At 40.9% G+C, this 20,445-nt stretch overlaps 1 protein-coding gene across 8 annotated transcripts in view; it reads left to right on the forward strand.

Moving 5' to 3' along the window:
- Fam120c (family with sequence similarity 120 member C) overlaps positions 1-20,445 on the forward strand; it is a 131,513-nt gene that overhangs the window by 38,093 nt on the left and 72,975 nt on the right. For all 8 annotated transcript variants that reach the window (XR_013048041.1, XM_006993977.4, XM_015987493.3 and 5 more), the window contains exons 3-4: positions 1,853-1,935; positions 12,510-12,638. Coding sequence is in view for 7 of the 8 variants with exons in the window: in XM_006993977.4 (XP_006994039.1) it covers positions 1,853-1,935; positions 12,510-12,638 (212 nt within the window). In the remaining variant the exon portion in view is untranslated. The remainder of the gene's footprint in view (positions 1-1,852; positions 1,936-12,509; positions 12,639-20,445) is intronic.

The raw sequence follows: 20,445 nt of genomic DNA on the forward strand, positions 1-20,445 counted from the left end.
TAATGTTGTGGAAAAGCAGTAGGTAGTTAGGGATTCTTAGCAGACCATCCAAAAAACTCAGTATGTTATGAATGTATTAACTTGTGATAAGAATGTGAACATAAAAATGTCAGTTATGATCATAAGAGCATTTTGTTTGTTTGTTTTTTAAGACAGGATTTCACTGTGTGGCCCTAGCTGTCCTGGAACTCATGTTGTAGACCAGGCTGGCCACAAATTATATTCCAGAATTGACATGCAGAGTCCTAGTTGCCTTTGCTTCTCCACTAAGACGATTAGCATTTCTCTTTTCAAAAATCTAGATTTTTCTATGTTTTTCTCCATTTCTTTTTTGTTAGGACTACTTTTGAACAACATTCAGCAAATTCATTTGCAGTGAGAAGTCTGTAGCTGCTGCTTGTGCCCTCCATTAACATTTTGCAGCACTCGCTTTCTCGTGTACCTATCCATTCCTCCATCCACCCACCTATCTGCTTTTCTTTTCTTTTTTCTTGTTTGGTTTTTCATCCTGTCTCACTGTGTAGCTTAGACTGGCTTCAATCATAAGATCCTCCTGCCTTAACCTTCCTAATGCTGGGAGTGCAGGCATGAGTCATTGAATCCAACTTTCAGGCTTTCTTTTAAAGATGCATTTCAAAGTAAATTGTAGAATTGATATTTTGAATTGGTTTCCCAAGTATTGACAGCATGAACATTAATAGACTAGAATAGTTGTGACCTTGCCCTATAAGCACAAAGAACATCACTTGGGATAATCTAATTGAATCAGCCCAAGTTTTAGAATTAGATTTTGTGCAAATCACTGAAGTCACGCTTCCCTGGATTCATTTTCCTCATCTCAGAAATGAAAAGTGTTATTCATGGGGTTAAGTGAGATGAGATATGGAAAGTGCTTTGTACTTGTCAAGTAATCAGTAATTTGCTATTGTAAAATAAAAAGCTGCACAACTGGGTAACAGTTACCTATTACCTGTGATAATGGGTAGCACCATGCATTTGATAGTCAGACAGTCCTGAGTCTCTGTTCTAGCATAGGCCTACCTTGGGCCAAGTCACTAAGCTTGTTTGAATCTCAGTTTCCTTGTCTATAAAATGGAGATAAAACTATGAGGCTTCATCACTATAAAGGAGATACATGTAATACACATGGTACAAAGTAGATAATCAACACATATATAGCTACTATAATTAATTATTACATTAAGAATATAGGCTTGCCAGATGGTGGTGACACACACCTTTAATCCTAGCTCTCAGGAGGCAGAGGCAGGCAGAACTCTATGATTTGAAGGCCAGCTTGGTCTACAGAGTGAGTTCCAGGACAGCAAGAGTTGTAATACAGAGAAACCCTGTCTCAAAAAAAACCAAAAAAAAAAAAAAAAAGCTTACTGGGTGTTATGGTGCATGCCTTTAATCCCAGCACTTGGGAAGCAGAGGCAGGTGGACCTTTGAGTTGGAAACCAGCTTGGTCTATATATTAAGTCCCAGGTCACCCAGAGATATATAATGAGACCTATCTCCAAAATAATAATAATAATAATAATAATAATAATAATAATAATAATAATAATAATAATAATAATATAGGCCTGGTTGGGCATGGTAGAGACTGCTTTAATCCCAGAACTCAGGAGGCAGAGGCAGGTGGATCTCTGTGAGTCTGAGGCCAGTCTGATCTACAGAGTGAGTTCCAGGACAGCCAGGGCTCCAGAGAGAAACCCTGTCTCAAAAATAAAAAGAATATAGGCCTATGCTTAATTCAGTTATTTTCTCTCCCAGAAGGATCCTCTTTATGACCTAAAAGATGTAAGCAAACATTTGTACAGTGAATAAATGAAATTGTATTTTATAGGTAACCACATTCTACCAGATGAGGACTTGGCTGCTTTTCACTGGAGCCTTTTGGGACCAGAACATCCTCTTGCATCACTTAAGGTAATGTGCCCTATTTTGTGTCTGTACATTTAGGAGACATCAAGTTTTGATTGCATTTTGATGATGTGGAATAGTTGTCTTTCATTAGATTTTTTAAAAATCTTCGTTTTTAAAGTCTTTTTGTTTATTTGCTTTTGAGATTGTATTTTAGTCACAACACTTCTCCCTTCTCTTTCCACCCTTTAAACCCTTTCATATATCCCTATCCACTCATTCTTCTAATTCATGACCCCCTTTTTTTCACCAATTGTTATTACATGCACACATATATTTGTGTGTGTACGTGTGTGTGTGTATTTATTCCTAAATATAACCTGGTGAGTCCATATACTGTACCTGAATGTATGTTTCCAGGGCTGACAGTTTAGCACTGGACAACCAGTTGGCGCGCTCTTCCCTGAGGAGGACCGCCTCTCTCTCTCTCCCAGCTTTCCTCACTTGCCTAGAGTTCTTTGTCTACATGAGGTTGAGGCCTCATGGGCTTTTCCCCATGCAGTTCAGCATGTTCATTGGTGTCCTCTTTCATTAAATTTAAAATATTTCGCATAAAATACTTGCTGGCAGTGGAGACACTGATCAAGAAGGTGGTTGTACTTGGCATGTGCTGATTCCTATGATATTCCAAAATGTGGGAAACTTGACTGCTTAATTTGTGGTAGTGTGGAACTGCATTCACACTCTCCCCTTCAAGTAAAACTAAATTTTACATGCAGATAAAAATTAGTTCTGATAATACCCATAACATAAGAATTCATACAAACTGGCAAAGAAAAATACCTAAACAGTGAAAAAATGAATAAAAGACTGAATCAGAAAATTGACAAAAGCGTATGACTAATCATAGCTCATGATTATATGACTCATCATAGCCTATGATTATATGACTCATCGTAGCCTATGATTATATGACTAATCATATGACTAGATGCTCAACCTCACTAATGATCAGTCATGTACATCCAATGAATGATGTGTTGATTTTTGTTACTAGTTTAGCAATTAAAACTGAGTTTACTGCTATGAAGCCTGTAGAAGAACTGATACTCTTTGGCACTGTGTTGGCGGTGTAAATTGGTGATGTTACATTTCCTGTTTTTCACTGTCTTCGATAATTATTTTATACCGTCTCCCTCCTTCAGCCTCTGATACTTTCTCCTCATTGACTCACCCACATTGCATGATCTCACTTCCTGTTTCACTGAACAAATGGAAGTGGTGGGAAGAGAATTTCTATGAACTTCCATTTCCTCTTCACCTCCTCACCTTTAATCTGCTTGTGTCCTGATGACCATGAATGACTTGTCCATGTCCTATCTAAGGCAAACTCTTCCATTTATAAAGGTCCTATTCACTCCTGCCAGTTTAAAGATACTAGTTCAGCGGGGTCCTTTCTCTGGCATCATCCATTTTTTCTCTCTTCATTGGTTATTTCCCATTTGATGCATAAGCATGATCCTTTTAGAAATGTCTGTGTATTTTTCAATTTAAATATATTTAAGCGTGCTTTGTCTGCATGTATGTCTGTTCACTACATTCGTACATAGTGCCTACAGAAGCCAGAAGTGGACATCACATCTCTTGGGACTGAAGTTACAGATGTTTGTGAGCTGCTATATGAATGATGGGGATTGAACCTGGTTCCTCTGGAAGAACAGCCAGTGCTCTTAACCCCTGAGCTATCTCTGTAGCCCCAATCCTTTTTTTTTTTTTAATTGGAGATAAGACCTGATGCCAACTAGCCTTGAACTCAAAATTCTCTGACTTCAGCATCCCGAGTTCTGAGATTATAAGCACATGCTACTATGGATGGCTGTGTATGATTTGGGTATGTAAGATTCAGGTTTAAAAATAAACGTCCCCTTTTTGGGTGTGTATGTGTGTGTCCGTGTTCCTAGTACTGGGATAACAGGTGTGTGCTGCCCATATCTGACTTTTTATACAAGTTTTAGGGATCTGAGCTCAGGTTTTTGTGCCACGTGAGCATCTGTCCAGGCCCAAACCCACTCTTGACCTTACTCCCTGCGCCTCAGTTATCGCTCTGTTTTTCTTCTTTCAGTGTACTCTTCTAAAGAATCATCGAGGGGTTAGGGGCAGGGGATGGTTCCATTGATAAAGTACCTACTGTACAAACATAAGGAGTTTGATCTCCAGACAAAAAGCAGGGATGGTGGCACATGCTTATAACCCTAGCCCTGGGGCGGTGGAAACAGGCAGATTCTTGGGTTCTCTCATCAGCCAGCCTAGATTAACTGGTGATCCCCAGGTCCTAATCAGAGACCTTGTCTCAAAACACAAAGAGGATGGCTACTGAAGAGTGATGTTGACCACTTACCTACATGCACATACACACACATGGGGGTTAGGGGAGCTGTATTTGACCTGTTCACTATCCTGCTTCTGTAATCTGACTTGCTGAAATTGCCCTTAACAAAGCTACCAATAAACCCAATGGCCAGCTCTCTAGTTTCATTTTGCTTACCAGTCTCCTAACCACTGAGATATCACTCCAACCTGTTTGTTGATAGTTTTTATAAAGCCCTCTTAAAAGTAAGGTTTTAGGTTTGAGAATTTGCTCAGTGATAGAGCTTGCCTACACGTGTGAGGACCTGGGTTCAATCTCTACTACTGCCAAAAAAGTATAAGTTTTTAGAAACTTGCAAGGTGAAACTAAGATGGCCGTTTAGGGGAAATTAGGCCATTCACATTGTGTTTAGAATTACTAGGCCACATGCTCTTTTAGTTTTTTAGAAAAGTGTAGAATAAAATTTGTTCTTGGGTCTGAAGAGACAGCTCAGTTAGTAAACCGCTGGCTGTATAAGCATGAAGACCTGAGCGCTGTCCCAGCACTAACATGGAAGCTAGACAAGATGCTTTGTACTTGTAATCTCAGTGCTGGGAAGACAGAGAGGCAGATCCAGGAGGCTTGTTGGCCAACTACTCTACCCTAGTTGAGGAACCCCATGTACCAGTGATTGTCTTAAAAACAAGATAAGCCACTTCTGAGGACCAGTACTCCAGGGGGACCTTTGGTTTGCTTATGCGTGTGCGCCTGCACCCCCCCCCACACACACACACATCACACACACACACATACATGTACACACTATGCAAATTTGTTTTTGGAAAAAAATTGACAGTGCTCAGGATTGAACCCAGAGCTTTAAACATGATAGGAAATCAGTCCACTTCTACACTATATCCCCAGCTCTGAAATTTGTTCTTTAGCATTACGAATCTGTCTTATTTTGTCTGTGTGGGGAAAAAAACTGATAGGGAGGGGACTAGACTATTTGGGACAAATAAGGAGACTGTTGAGAGGGTAATGAAGTGAATATGATCAAAATACATAATGTTCATACAGGAACATATGATAATGAAAGCTACTCTGTTGTATAGTTAATATATACTGATTTTAAAAAGATGACTCAGAGTGTGTCACTTTCCTATTTAAAATCTTATAATGACTGTTTATGTCACTCAGTCCTTCTCATAGCCTGCCAACCCCAGCACTTCCTAGCCCCTTAGAAGCGTCAGACTTAACATTCTCTCTACTTGGATTGCCTTTTTTTCTTACATAGCCGTTTTCTCACTCCTAAAAGTTCTGTCAAATGTCATTTTCTTAATGAGGCTTTTCCCAATCCCACTATTTAAAATTATATGTGCATATATGCATACATACATACATACATGCATGCGTATCACCTTATCCAACACATTTACTATTTCTGTTGCCTTGAAGGCAGTGTTCTTGTATTTGGTCTTCACTGCTGTGTCCCTGGTGCCTTAGGACAGCGTCTGGCCAATGCCTGACAGTAGCTGTTTGATATAGGGCCTCTGTACATAGCCCTGGCTGACCTAGAACTCACTATGTAGGTAGACCAGGCTGGCTTCAAACTCATAGGGATCCACCTTCCTCTGCATCCAAGAGTTAGGATTAAAGGTGTGTGCTATCACATTAAACATAGTGACTTTTTAAACAATTATTTTTATTTCTATTTAATTTCATGTGTATGGGTATTTTGCCTGCTTGTATGTATATGCACCCCTTGCATTCCTGGTGCCCATGGAGGCCAGAAGACAGTGTTGGGTCCCCTGGAGTTAAAGGCTGCTGTGAGCTGCCATATTGGGACTAGAAATTGAACCTGGGTCCTCTGGAAGAGCAGCAAGTACTCTTAGTCTCAGAGCCATCTCTCCAGCTCCATCAATAACTGTTTTATGAGGAATGAATGATAGTTTTGGTAAAAAAAAATTTTTCTTGCCAAATGACCCCTTGTGACTTGGAATGTTTATGAATCTCACTTTTTAAATTTGATTTTAGTTCTGTGTATGTAAGTAGGGGCTATGTGCACATGAGTGCATTTTGCCCACAGAGGCCATAGGTGTGGATCCCCCTGGAGCTGGAGTTAGAAGTGGTTGTGAGCTGCCTGATGTGTGGGTACTAGAAATTGAACTCAGGTCCTCTTGAAGAGCAATATGTGCTAGTCACTGCTGAGCCATTTCTCCAGCCCCCAACAAAATAAATTTTATCAAAAGCCTTTTGGAGATTTCTACCATTGATTCAATAATTACAGTGTAAAGGAACTTATACTTAAATAATTTTCAATGAGGCAACACAAACCTACATTTTTACCTAGCATCAAAAATGTTCACTTTAGGGCTGGAGAGATGGCTCAGAGGTTAAGAACACTGGTTTCTCTTCCAGAGGTCCTGAGTTCAATTCCCAGCAATCACATGATGGCTCACAATCATCTGTAATGAGATCTGGTGCCCTCTTCTGGTGTTCAGGCATACATGCAGGCAGAACACTGTATACATAATAAATAAATAAATCTTGTATTGATTTATTCATTATTTGTATATTTATGTATGTATTTATTTATTCTTCTCTCATATAATACCTCCCAACCATAGTTTCCCCTCTCCACTCCTCCCTTCCCTCCCCTCCCCCCAGATCCACTGCTTCTCTCTTTCCCTTCAGAAAAGAACAGGCCTCCCATGGCAACCAAACATGGCATAACAAGTTACAATAAGACTAGGCAGCCAGGTGGTGGCGCATGCCTTTAATCCCAGCACTCGGGAGGCAGATCTCTGTGAGTTCGAGGCCAGCCTGGTCTACAGAGCGAGTTCCAGGAAAGGCGAAAAGCTACACAGAGAAACCCTGTCTCGAAAAAACAAAACAACAACAACAAAAAAAAAGACTAGGCATAAACCTTCTGATCAAGGCTGGATGAGTCAACCCAGTAGGAGGAAAGGTCCCAAGAGCAGGAGAATGAGTCAGAGACAGTGCCCACTCCCACTCTTAGGAGTCCAACAAAAACACCAAGCTAAAAACCATTAAATTAATGCAGAGGACCTAGCTCAGACCCATACAGGATCCGCAATTGTGTTTCAGTCTCTGTGAGCCCCTAAGCTCGGGTTGGTTGATTCTGTGACGTCCTCGACCTCTCTGACTCAAAAGAGTCCTTCCTCCCACTTTGCCACAGGGTTCCCTGAACTCCACTAATATTTGGCTGTGGGTCTCTGCATCTGCTCCCATCAGATGCTGGATGAAGCCTCTCTAATGACAATTGCGCTAGACACCAATCTATGAGCATAGCAGAATATCATTAAGAATCACCTCATTGACTTTTTTTGAATATCACTAACATGGGCAAAACAATAGATTATTGCAATTATTTAGCATTGTTTAATCATTTAGATCAACTACCAAGATTTTTGCCATGCTTGCTGGATTTTCTTTTATTGCCAATATGACTTTAAACGAATGACAAGTTATTTCACTTGCATATTCTTTGTGTATGGCTCTAAAATGTTTGCACGTTTTCTTGCATATGCACATGGACATTATCACTCCTAATGAAAGTAATGCTAATTTCTTGTTACCGTCCTTTTATTTCGGGGAATATATATTTATTTAGTGTGTGTGTGTGTGTGTGTGTGTGTGTGTGATGATGATGATGATGATGATGTGTAGAGGTCAGAGGACAGCTTGCAGGAGTTGGTTCTCCTCCTGTACCATGTGGATTCCGAGGATCCAATGCAGGTCATTAGGATTGGCAGTAATCGTCTTTATCCACTAAGCCATCTTGCTGGCCTGTTACCTTAATATCTAATACATTTTACAACTTTCCTGATTCTTTCAAAATGGCCTTTTTGTGGTTAGTTCAAGTCAGGATATAAAGATTCTCCATATATTACAGAATTATTTTTGTTTAAAGATTTTGTAAGTGTGAGTGTGTGTATGGTGTATGTGCACACGTGTGTGGGTGCTAATCCAGAGGCCAGAGGATGCTATCAGGTGTCATGCAGTATAACTTTCCACCTTATTCTTTTCAGAATAATAGGGTCTATCACTGAACCTGGAATTAGGTTGGTGGTCATTAAGGCCCAGCACAGACCTGTGGGCTACAGACCCGTGTGACCATACCCAGCTTTTTATGTGGGTCCTCGTGTTTGTGCCCCAACGCTCGTAGTCACGGAGCCATCTCCCCAGCCCCTAGAATTACTTTTCCCCCATTATTAACTATATTTATTTGGGGGCTAGAGAGATGCTTCAGTGCTTAAGAACACTTGTAGCTCTTGTGGAAGACCCAGGTTCAGTTTCTAGCACCCACAAGATGATTCACAACCATCTCTAACTCCAGTGCTAGGAAATCTAATGCCCTCTACTTGCCTCTATATGTGCAGGCAAAACATTCCTACAAGGAAAATAAATAAATCTAAAATTTTTATTAATTTATTTGTAAGGTTTATTTTTTATGAATTTTAGCTATATGTGTGTTTAGCTAGAGTTTTCCTGCCTTGCCCACAGTCAGGACAAATCTTTGTCTCCCGCCAGTCCCACAGCCGCTCAGACCCAACCAAGTAAACACAGAGACTTATATTGCTTCAAACTGCATGGCCATGGCAGGCTTCTTGCTAACTGTTCTTATAGCTTAAATTAATCCATTTCCATAAATCTATACTCTGCCACGCGGCTTGTGGCTTACTGGTACTTTACATCTTCCTTGTCCTGGTGGCAGCTCCAGGCCGTGACTCTTCTGCCTTCCTTTTCTTTTATTTCTCCTCTCTGTTAGTCCCGCCTATACTTCCTGCCTAGCCACGGCCAATCAGGTTTTATTTATTGACCAATCAGAGCAACACATTTGCCATACAGACCATCCCTCAGCACAGCCAAGTGTAGACCATCTCAGACACCTGCACTCAGCCATGGTCCTAATCATCCTCTAGGCGGACCTGCTGGGTAAAGCCATGAGGAACCCGAGAACAGGCTCCCACGGGACATACAGAACATCCCACAGCACGTGTGTGTGTGTGTGTGTGTGTGTGTGTGTGTGTGTGTGTGTGTAGTATGTGCGTACGTGCGTGCAGGTGCGACAGGTGTATATAAGTGCAGATTCCCACAGAGGCCAGAGGCAAGTGCTTATAACCAATAAGCCATCTTGCTAGTCCCTCATTATTAATTTTATCATTGACTGATGCATGAGAACATAAATTTCTATGTATCAATGGAGTGCTGTGTGATTTCTTTTAATAATTTCTAAATAATGTCATACATGTAAATAATGAATCTAATCTTTTGGGGGGGGGGTTGTTTCAAGACAGTGTTTCTCTGTGTAGCCCTGGCTGTCCTAGAACTTGCTCTATAGACCAGGCTGGCCTCACACTCACAGAGATATACTCGCCTCTGCCTCCCGAGTGCTGGGATTAAAGGTGTGTGCCACCACTATCTGACGAACCTATATATTTTCATCCCTTATTACCCTTCCTCATCCCTACTCTGTCTCCTGTCTCCTCTTCCTACTAACATTTTTTTTTTTTTTGGTTTTTTGAGACAGGGTTTTTCTGTGTAATCTTGACTGTCCTGGAACTCACTCTGTAGACCAGGCTCGCCTTGAACTCACAGAGATCCGCCTGCCTCTGCCTCCTGAGTGCTGGGGTCAAAGGCATGTGCCACCATGCCCGGCTGTCTTTTTTTTTTTTTTTTTTTGACCCATTGTGTTTAGTTAGAGTTACTTGCATGTGCAGGTATTTGTGTTTTTAAGATTTCATTATTTTTTATGTTATGTATATGTATGTACTTGCATATATGTCTGTGTGCCATGTGCATACCTGTACCCAAAAAGTCCAGATGAGGATGTTGGATCCTTTGGAACTGGAGTTAAAAGCAGTTGTGAGCCACCAACTGAATGCTTGGAACTGAACCCAGGTATTCTGCAAGAGAAGCAAATATTTTAACTGCCATGCCAGCTCTCCAGCCCTGGATAGGGGGTTTTCGTGTCCCACGGGCAGCTTACTCATGGCTGCACCACCGAGAATTCGGTCTTTTCATCCTGTACTGTCCATCTTGCATGCTGTGTTTCTTTTTTTAATTACCTTATCTTGGTTGTCACCTGAGTGTTGCTATTCTTCTACTTTGTCCTCAGGCCCTGGCATTGTGTCTTCCCATGATTCGTTCTGTTGGTGAGGCTTTCCACTGAGCTTTTAATTGGACTTAATGAATTTTTAATTTCCAATAATTCAGTTTGGGTTTTCTTCCATATTTCTGTGTCTGTATGGGATTCCATTTCAATATCTTTCATTGCCTTCCTGTTTCATTCAGCTATTAGCCCCCACCATTTTGAAATTCAGTTGAGATTTTGTGTCCTCAATTTCTCTGAACATATTTATGATTATTCTTTTGAATTCCTTGGAATTTTGTTTAAGTCACTCTCATAGGGAGCATTACTGTGGACTTGGTAATTTTTAGAGGAGATATGTAACATTGTATTTCCTGGTTTTATGTTGGGACTTGCAGGTATACAGTTAGGTTGCTGCTTGGATTTTCTATTTAATGTCACCTTTATTTTTGCATGCAAATATTCACAATGTTCAAGGGGAGATAGTTTTTGATGGGTTGAGGTGTCATTGTCCTGTTGCACTAGTGCTCAGAGCACCAGAGTTGATCCCCAGCATTCCCCAAGAGTAGAATGCTGTCGCAACAATAGTCACTATCCAGGCATAGGCCCATTATGACACTGTCCAGTAGTAGTAAAGTACAAAACCATCACCACTTCAGCCTCAATCATTTTGAGAAAAGGCACTGATAGTATGTGTGTGCCACTATACTAATGACTGTGGGTCTTAGGAGAAAGCTTAGTACATCTAGCGGTTAGAATTGGATTGCTAGAAAGTAGAGAGAACATGAATGGAGAGGGCAAGGGCCAAAAGTGGGGGACATGAGGCAGTTTTCACTAACAGACTGAAATCAGGGAACAGACAACAGTTCCAGTTCTCAGAAGGCTGAGACACAGAGACGCCCTGCAAACTAGGCAAGCCTATGTTATTTAGAAGAGGAAAGTGGAAAAGGAAGTTGTAAAGCGAAAGGAAAAGAAGAACAGATACAGGACAAGAACAGCAGGACCAAGTCTGCTTGCTAAATTGCCATTTGGTATTGAGTAAAGGAGTTGTCCGGAGTACTACTTTGAGCTTAGGTGAAGTTCCTCTGCAAACCCTGCCTCCCAGTAGGCTTTCTGCTCCCTTAATACTGTGGTTCTGATTCAGACTTCCTTTACCCCAGGTTAGCAGTATTCCACTGGCTGCATTTCAGTATACAGTCCCTGCAGCTCTTCCTGAGTTTCCCCAAAAGCGTGCCTCAAGAATGTGTCTTGGACAGCCTAGCCACCTACACAGCATGGCCTTTTTGAAATGGCATTTCACTGCTGCTCCACTGGGTTCTGAGTGCCAACCACCCCAGCACTGAGGACAGAGGGTTTCTAGCATCTCTTCCCATCATTCCTGCTGCTGTACAGACTCTGACCTGGTTTTCTGCTGCTCTACAATGTCTGTTACAGAGTGGGCCAGATGGCTCAGTGGGTAGAGGTATTTGCACCAAGCCTGACAACCTGAGTTCAATCCCTGGGACCCACATGGTGGAAGGAGTGAACTGACTCCTACAAGTGGACCTCTGACCTCCACACATGAATTGTGACACAAGTGCGCACACACATAAACAAACCAATGAATGTAGTAAAATAAGTTAAAATGTCTGGTCCTGAAACAACGCTGCAGCTTGTCTAAGTTTTTCTGGGGCGCGCCCAGCTACTGTTGGGGATCCCTCTGACTGAGAACAGGCAGCCTCTTAAACCCAGCCACCCCCTCTGGAAACACTCTGGCCTTTCCTGCTTTGTCAAGTTTCCTATACTGTTATTTACCTGGGAACGTTTGGGTGTTGGCCACCTCTTCAATAACTGTTGTAGAGTTCTTTTCTCTTTCATTTCGGGGAGACTCTAGCACACCCTGCCAGGATGTCATCCACCTTTGGAATTTCTCTTAGTGATCCATCTTTCTTTCTCTTTTCCCCAGAGCTGAGGACCGAACCCAGGGCCTTGCCCTTGCTAGGCAAGCGCTCTACCACTGTGCTAAATCCCCAACCCAGTGATCCATCTTTGACTTTGTTTTGTAGCTGCTGGGACAGCTGTGGGTGCTGGGAACCAAACTCAGATTTTGGTTGTAAGCCTAGCCTTCAACAGCTGAGCCGTCCCTCCAGCCCGCCCCCATCTTTGACTTTGGTGTCCTTTACTTGTCTTTTCTAGGTCCGAGCCCATCAGTTGGTCCTTCCACCTTGTGATGTCGTGATCAAGGCTGTTTCTGAGTATGTCAGTTCCATCAAAGACCCCTCAAACCTGGATGTGGTTGGGAAGGATGTTTTCAAACAATCTCAGGTGAGTTGGCCTTTCCCTTCCCAAGAATCACCGGCTTTCTTTGTTTTTAATTTAAAAAGTTGATTTTGGGTGCACACATGTTTGCAGCTGTGTGCATGCCATGCCATGTGTGTGGAAGCCAGAGGACAGCCTGTGGGAGTTGGTTCTCTCCTTCCACCGTGTGGGCTGTAGGAATCCAGCTCATGTTGTCGGGCTTGGTGGCAAGTGTCTTCACTTGCTGAGCCGCCTCGCTGGCCTTCACCGCCTTTCTTACATTCGCTTGCTACGCTCCCTAGTTCTCTGTTCTTTTTGCTGGTCCCCAGCTTCCCTCCTTGCTACTTGATTTCCCCTGCTTACTGATGGAAATTCTAAAATTTCCTTTAAAAATGTTCTGAGGTCTGAATAGAAAAGGGTCCTTTTTTTTTCTACTGATGATTAATGTACTACAAACATATTCTGAAAAATTAGAAAATAAGCCTAAAAATGCATTCCCCAGAAACAACTCATTACAGTTAATGCTCTTATGTGTCTTCTGTCAGTATTACATGCTAGGGATCAAACCCGGGGCTTGACACATGCTAAAGAAACACTCTACAACTCAGCTACACCCTCAGCTAATTTTGATGTATGCATATTTTTGATGTTTTTGTTTATTTATTGTGTGTGTAAGCCACAGTGCACATGTGGCCAGAGGACAACTTTGGTACATTAGTCCTCTCCTCCCACCATGTGGGTTCTGGGGATTAAACTCAGGTCACCAGGCTTGGTGGCAAGTGCCTTTACCCACAGAGCCATCTCATTAATGTATATTTTAACCTAAAGGATGTCTTACTGGAGGATGAAGTAGATAATAAATAAAAAAGACTATTTAAATGAGTCTCCATAAAATAAGAAAGTAATTATTACTATCGGGAGAAAAGGCCCAACTAGGATTTTTTGTTATGAAGTAAAAATTACAAAAATAAGTTGGAGCCAGGCAGTGGTGGCACATGCCTTTGATCCTAGCACTCGGGAGGCAGAGGCGGCAGATCTCTGTGAGTTGGAGGCCAGCCTGGGCTACCAAGTGAGTTCCAGGACAGGCTCCAAAGCTACACAGAGAAACCCTGTCTCAAAAAAAAAAAAAAACAAAAAACCAAAAATAGTTTTATTTTTAGCAATATGATTTATATGTGCAACTCTGAGATTTTTTTGACTTATTTTTTAATTAACATACAATCAGTTTGATTTTTTGTGTGTACAGTTCTATGAAATCTTAAGTTATTAATTCATGTGATTATCATTACACTCAGAATACAGAAAAGTTGTAATACCCTATCCCCCTGATTCTTATGCTATCCCTTTATAATACCACTGAAACCCATTCCCAACACCTGGGTATTCTCTGTTGCTATAGTTGTGGTTTCTAGATAATGTTATATGGATGGAATCATAAGATACATAATAGCTTGAGAATGTCTTTTGTCATTCAACGTAATGTTTTTAAGATTCTTTCAAGTTGGACTAGAGAAATGGCTCCGTGGTTAAGAGCATGTACTGTTTGTGCAGAGGACTGGAGCTCACAACTGCTTATAAGTAGCCCCAGGGACTCCAACACTCTCTTCTGGCCTTCAGGGCCACCTCCGTGGATGTGGCATACACACACTGTCATTCCCCCATACACACACACAAAGAAACTTTTTAAAGAAAAACAAGAATTTTCAAGTTGTTTGATATTGTGTATGTGTGTGTGTGTGTGTCAGTAATTCATTTTTTAAAAAGATTTATTTATTTATTTATCTATTCATCTATTTATTGTATGTACAGTGCTCTGCCTGCATGTATGCCTGCAGGCCAGAAGAGGGCACCAGATCTCACTACAGATGGTTGTGAGCCACCATGTGGTTGCTGGGAATTGAACTCAGAACCTCTGGAAGAACAGCCAGTGCTCTTAACCACTGAGCCATCTCTCCAGCCCCAGTAATTCATTTTTATGGGTATATGAACGGCTCATTCATCTATACATGCCTTAAAGAATATTTAGATTGGATATAAATTTGAGTGGTTATAAATGGAGCTGCTGTAAACACTTGCATACAAGTTTTTGTATGAATATAGTGTTTCATTTTCATAGTATAAATATCTGTTTGAGATATTTCTAGATTTCCAGAACATCTGTTAAGTGTATGTTTAAATTTATGTTAATGCCAAATCACTTTTCACACTTTCCTTACCAGTGCTTGGTCGATATTTTAACTTAAATGTTCTGCCTTTTTTGTGTGTATGTATGTATGTGTGGGGAGTGGGTGCATGCTATGATGCTCATAGGGCGGTCAGAAGATAACCTGAAAGAGTCTCTTCTTTCCTTTACCATGTGGAATCCAGCTCATTCGGGCATAGTGGCAAGCATTGGCTTGCTAGTCCTGATTTATTTGTAAGTGGATATAGTACCTTGTCCTGCTAGGCAAGTACTCTACCACTCAGCTATACCCACATTTGCTAATCATAGTTTTAATTTGTATTTATAAATGGCTCATAGTGAACTTTTGTTTATGTTTAAAGACAAGGACTCACTATGTAGTGCTGGCTGTCCCAAAACTGGCTATGTAGACCATGCTGTACTTAAACTTGCACTGATCTCCCTGTATCTGCCTCCTGAGTGACAAGATTTCAGGCATGTGCCACCATAGATAACGAACATTTTTTTTGCACTTACTGTCCATTTATCCTACCATTTGTATGTAGGTTCTAGGGATCAAACTAGGGGCCTCATCCTTACAAGGCAAGGACCTTACTGATTGAGCTATCTCTTCAACCTCTCTTTTTAAACAGCCAAATAATTGTATATTTTCTATTTATATCTCTAGTTCATTTGTGTGTAAACTATGAGGGCATTTGTCTTTTGTTTTTCTATGTGGTTATCCAGGTATCTGAAAATAGTTTGTTGAAAGGACTATTTTTGTCTCCCTTGAATTGCCTTTATGTTTTTATTTTTAAAAAATCAGTTGACTATATGTGCATGAGTGTATTTCTGTACTTTGCGGGGTGGTGGTGGTGGTGAGGATATATATATATATATATATATATATATATATATATATATATATATATATATATATATATATATATATAGAGAGAGAGAGAGAGAGAGAGAGAGTTTTACCAAAAGTGCACCATCTTTATTACTATAGCGCAATAGTAAGTCTTATAGCTGGGGAGTGGGTAGTGATTCTTCCAGTCTCAGTCTTATTTTGTCTTTGTAAGCTCTTGCCTCTCCATATATATTTTGGAATAGTATTGTTTGTATTTACAAAAAAAAAAAGAAGAAATCTTGCTTGGATTTCTGTTGGAAACGTATAGAGGAAATTCGTTTGTTTTTTTGTTTGTTGTTTTTCAAGTACTACTGATTAAACCTAGGATCACATGTACCAGCTGCCCATCATGGGGTTATATCCCCAGCCATTTTTTTTAACTTTTTTTCAATAAGGTCTCACTATATTGCCTTGAATTAATTTTCTATCTCAGTCAGGTCTTGAACTTGTGATCTTCCTGTCTCTGTCTTCCAAGTAGTTAGGATTACAGGTCTGTACAGTTGAGCTTAGTTGTAAATATTTGAATTCAGTAGCATGGTAAATCCATTTCATTTATGCCTTCCTTGACTTTATTTATTTATTTATTTATTTATTTTGAGATAGGATTTCTCCTTGAATAGCCCTGGCTGTCCTTGAACTCACTCTGTAGACCAGGATGGCCTAGATCTGCCTGCCTTTGCCTCCTCAGTGCTGGGATTAAAGGTGTGTGCCACCACTGCCTGGCTTTTCTTTGACTTTAAAAAAATCAGTTGAATGTTTTATAGTTTTTTAACATACAAACCCTGCATTTTTGAAATTTATTTTTATCTTTATACTTTTACCTTGTTTCTTATGACCTCAGGGCCTTGTGCATGTTAGACAAATAGTCTATCACAGACAGAGCTATGCTCTCAGGCTCTGTACATGGTTTTCAGTATTTATACTAAATATTGCATATTTCATTTATTGTAAAAACACTATTTTGTTTATTTTTATTTATAATTATTCATAGACATATGATTGATTTTTGTGTGCTGAGTCTTGGACTTGGAACTTTCTTTTTTTTTTTTTTTTTTTTTTTTTGGTTTTTCGAGACAGGGTTTCTCTGTAGCTTTGCGCCTTTCCTGGAACTCGCTTTGGAGACCAGGCTGGCCTCGAACTCACAGAGATCTGCCTGCCTCTGCCTCCCGAGTGCTGGGATTAAAGGCATGCGCCACCACTGCCCGGCTTGGACTTGGAACTTTCTATGATCACTTATTAGTTCTAGGACATTGTGGTAGACTTCCTGGGATTTTAGTTTAGGTGGTCATGTTTCTGAATAGAGATGGTTTTATTTCTTTGTTTTCCAATTTGTGTGCCTCCCTCCCAAACCTGTGTTATTGTATTGTTTAGAATTTCCAAACCTTGCTCAATAGGAATGCTGAGACTAGAATACCTTTTCTTATTCCTGCTCTTTAGAGAAATTATTGTCATTATTATATCTGACATGAGCTGTAGGTTTTGGAGACAGACATATCAGGACATGCCTGTGTTCTAGTCTTAGTTTGCTAAGATGATTCATTGTTATCATTATACTGAGTGCACAGTGTATATTTTGTGTGTATGTGCATACTTACATTTGTGACAGTGCACTGGGATGTTTGTGTACATACATGTGGAGGCCAGAGGTCAATACCAATTGTGTTCCTCAGTCACTCTCTATTTTATTTTTTAATATTTATTTATTTTTAATTATATGTATGTGTGTGAATATGCACATTTGTGCACACGCTGAATCCCCTGGAACTGGAGACAGTTGTGGGTGCTAGGGCCTAAACTTGGGTTTTCTGGGTATGTGCTAATTTTGAAAAGATTTGTATGTGTCTGCGTGCATGTGTGTGCATACACACACAAGTGCAGGTGGCCTTGGAGACAAGAGACATTGGATCTCCTGGGTATGGAAATTACAGGCAATTTTAACATGCCCATTGTGGGTGCTGGGAACTGAACTCAGGTCCTCTGGAAGAACAGTCCTTGCTATTAACCCCTAGCCCTTTCCTCCAGCCTATGGCAGTGCATAATGTTAACCACTGAGCCATTTCTCCAGCCCCTCCATCTTATTTTGTGAAACAGGGTCCCTCACTGAACCTGGAGCTCACCATTTGGCTAGGTTGGCTGACCAGTGAGCTCCAGGGATCTACCTGTTTCTGCTTCCTCAGCACTGGCATTACGAATGTATGCCTCTGTACCCACCTCTATGTGTGTGCTAAACATCAGAACTTACGCTTGGATGGCAAACACAGTTTTCTTTACCAAGTCATCTCTCCAGTCAATCATACAAATGTATTTTACACATCTATGATAGAATCATGTTTCTTCCCCCGCCCCCTTTTTTTTTGGTTTTTTCAAGACAGGGTTTCTCTGTGTAGCCTTGGCTGTCCTGGAACTCACTCTGTAGACCAGGCTGGCCTCGAACTCACAGAGATCCACCTGCCTCTGCCTCCTGAGTGCTGGGATTAGAGGCATCCACCACCACTGCTGGGCTCTCTTTTCCTTCTTTAGTCATCAGTATTTAGGATTGATATATTTTATATCAAACCTCTTTGGAATGCTGTTTGAATTGTTGGTATTTCACCGAGTATTTTTTACATTTTATTTCATGGAGGATAATTGTAGTTTTTTTTTTTTTGTGCTGTATTGAAATTTTTTTCAAGATAATGAAGGCTCAGAAATGAGCTGGCAAGTCTGGTAGTTAATCTTCATTGTCAGTTTGACTGGATTTTTGATTTTGTTTGCTTGATTTTTTGAGACATAGTCTTTGATTGTCTTAGAACTTGCTATGTAGAGTAGGCTGGCCTTGAACTCACAGAACTCTGTCTGCCTCTGCCTCTTGAATGTTGGGATTAAAGGTGTGCACCATCATACCTGGGTCTTTTTTTTTTTCTCCCTTTAAAGACTTTATTATTTTTTCTTTTCTTTTTCTTTTTCTTTTTTCTTTTATTTTACAATACCATTCAGTTCTACATATCAGCCACGGGTTCCCCTATTCTCCCCCCTCCCACACCCTCCCCTTACCCCCAGCCTACCCCCCATTCCCACCTCTTCCAGGGCAACATACCTGGGTCTTGACTGGATTTTTTTTTAACATTCACTTATTTGTTTGCATGTGTGGGTGTGGCATGGCATGGCATGGTATGCATGGCACATGACATGCATGTGGAAGTCACTGCCAACTCCCAGGAGTTGGTTCTTTTTTTTTTTTTTTTTTTACCATGTAGATTCAAACTCAGGGCATCAGGTTTGGGAGCAAGTGCATTGACCTCAGCCACCTCACTGGCCCCAACTTGACTAGATTTAGATTCACCCAGGAAACATGTTTCTGGATAGTTCTGTAAGGGCATTTCTAGTAAGTTTAACTGAGGGATGAGGACTCACCCTGAATAAGAGCGCAGCGTTCCTGTGGACTGGGCCTTAGAATGAATGAAAAGGAAGAGGTAAACTGAGCATTGGCCTTAGTCTCTCTCTGCTCCCTGAATGTGGATGCAATGTGACAAGCCCTGTCATGGTCCTGCTGCCACACCATCCCTGCCGTGATGTCCCATGGCATCATGAACTGCATTCTCAAACAGGAGACAGAAGAAGTCCTCCCTTATTTCTTGCCCAGTTGCTCTTGTCAGTATTTGTTACAGCATTGAGAAAAGGAACTAAGAGAGCAAGTGTTTTTCTTCTGTCCTGAAGGAGATTGTATAGAAGGCCATTGAGGTGCTCCAGCAAGTAAAGGCAGTTGCTGCCAATCCCTAACTTGGGTTTGTTCCCCAACACCCAGAGTGTAGAAAAGAACCCATTCCTGAAGGCTGGCCTCTGACCTCCACATGTGTAAGGTGTCAGAGACACATTTACACAATTAGTGTAGTTTAAAAAAAAAGATTGTGTAAAGTTCGTTCTTTAGTTGTTTCATAGAATTGCCGGAAGTGCATTTGGTGTGGATTTCTTTGAATTTATCTTGTTTAGATTTTGCTTAGCTTCTTGAATCTCTAACTTTGTCTTTTGCTAAATTTGGAAAGGTTTTTTTATTGTTTCTTCAAATAGATTTTCTGTTCTGTACTCTTGTTCTTTACTTCCTTGACCTCAAAAGCACCAAGTTTGTGTGTGTGTGTGTGTGTGTGTGTGTGTGTGTGTGTGTGTGTGTGTGTGCTGCATATGGATGCCAGAGGTAACCTTGGGTGGCATTCCTTGAGAGTTATATCCACCTTGTTTGGTTTTTTTGAGACAAGGTATCTTACTGGGATGTGGGGCTTGTCAATTAGGCTAGGAAGGCTGAGCAATGAGCCCCAAGAATTCTTGTTTTTCTCCCTCCCCAGTGCTGGAATTAAAAGCATGCACAACCATGTCTGGCTCCCTACCGTGGGTTCTAGGAATCAAACTCTGATCCATTTGCATGCCCAGCAAGCATTTTGCCAACTGCATTATCTCCACAGCCTACCTCCTTCCTCACCTCCCCCTGCCAAAAAAACAAAAACAAACAAACAAAAAAATCCCCACCATTTTAGATGTTTCAGAATTATTCTGTGGATTCCTCTGGCAGTTTCTTTTCTTTCTTTTCAAATTACAATTTATTTTATTCAGGGCTGACTATTTGGTACTAGTCTTCCTTGCTCTCAGCATCCCTCGGTTGCCTGTAGTTCTTTGTCTAAGGTTGAGACTTCCTGAGCTTCCCCCTTCCATGTTAGTTTAGAATGTCTATTGGTATAGTCCTTGCTCAGGTCATATTTGTTTAGGTAACAATGTTGGTGGGACTTCAT

This window comes from Peromyscus maniculatus, chromosome X (genome assembly GCF_049852395.1).
Source record: "Peromyscus maniculatus bairdii isolate BWxNUB_F1_BW_parent chromosome X, HU_Pman_BW_mat_3.1, whole genome shotgun sequence".
Taxonomy (NCBI): Eukaryota; Metazoa; Chordata; class Mammalia; order Rodentia; family Cricetidae; genus Peromyscus; species Peromyscus maniculatus.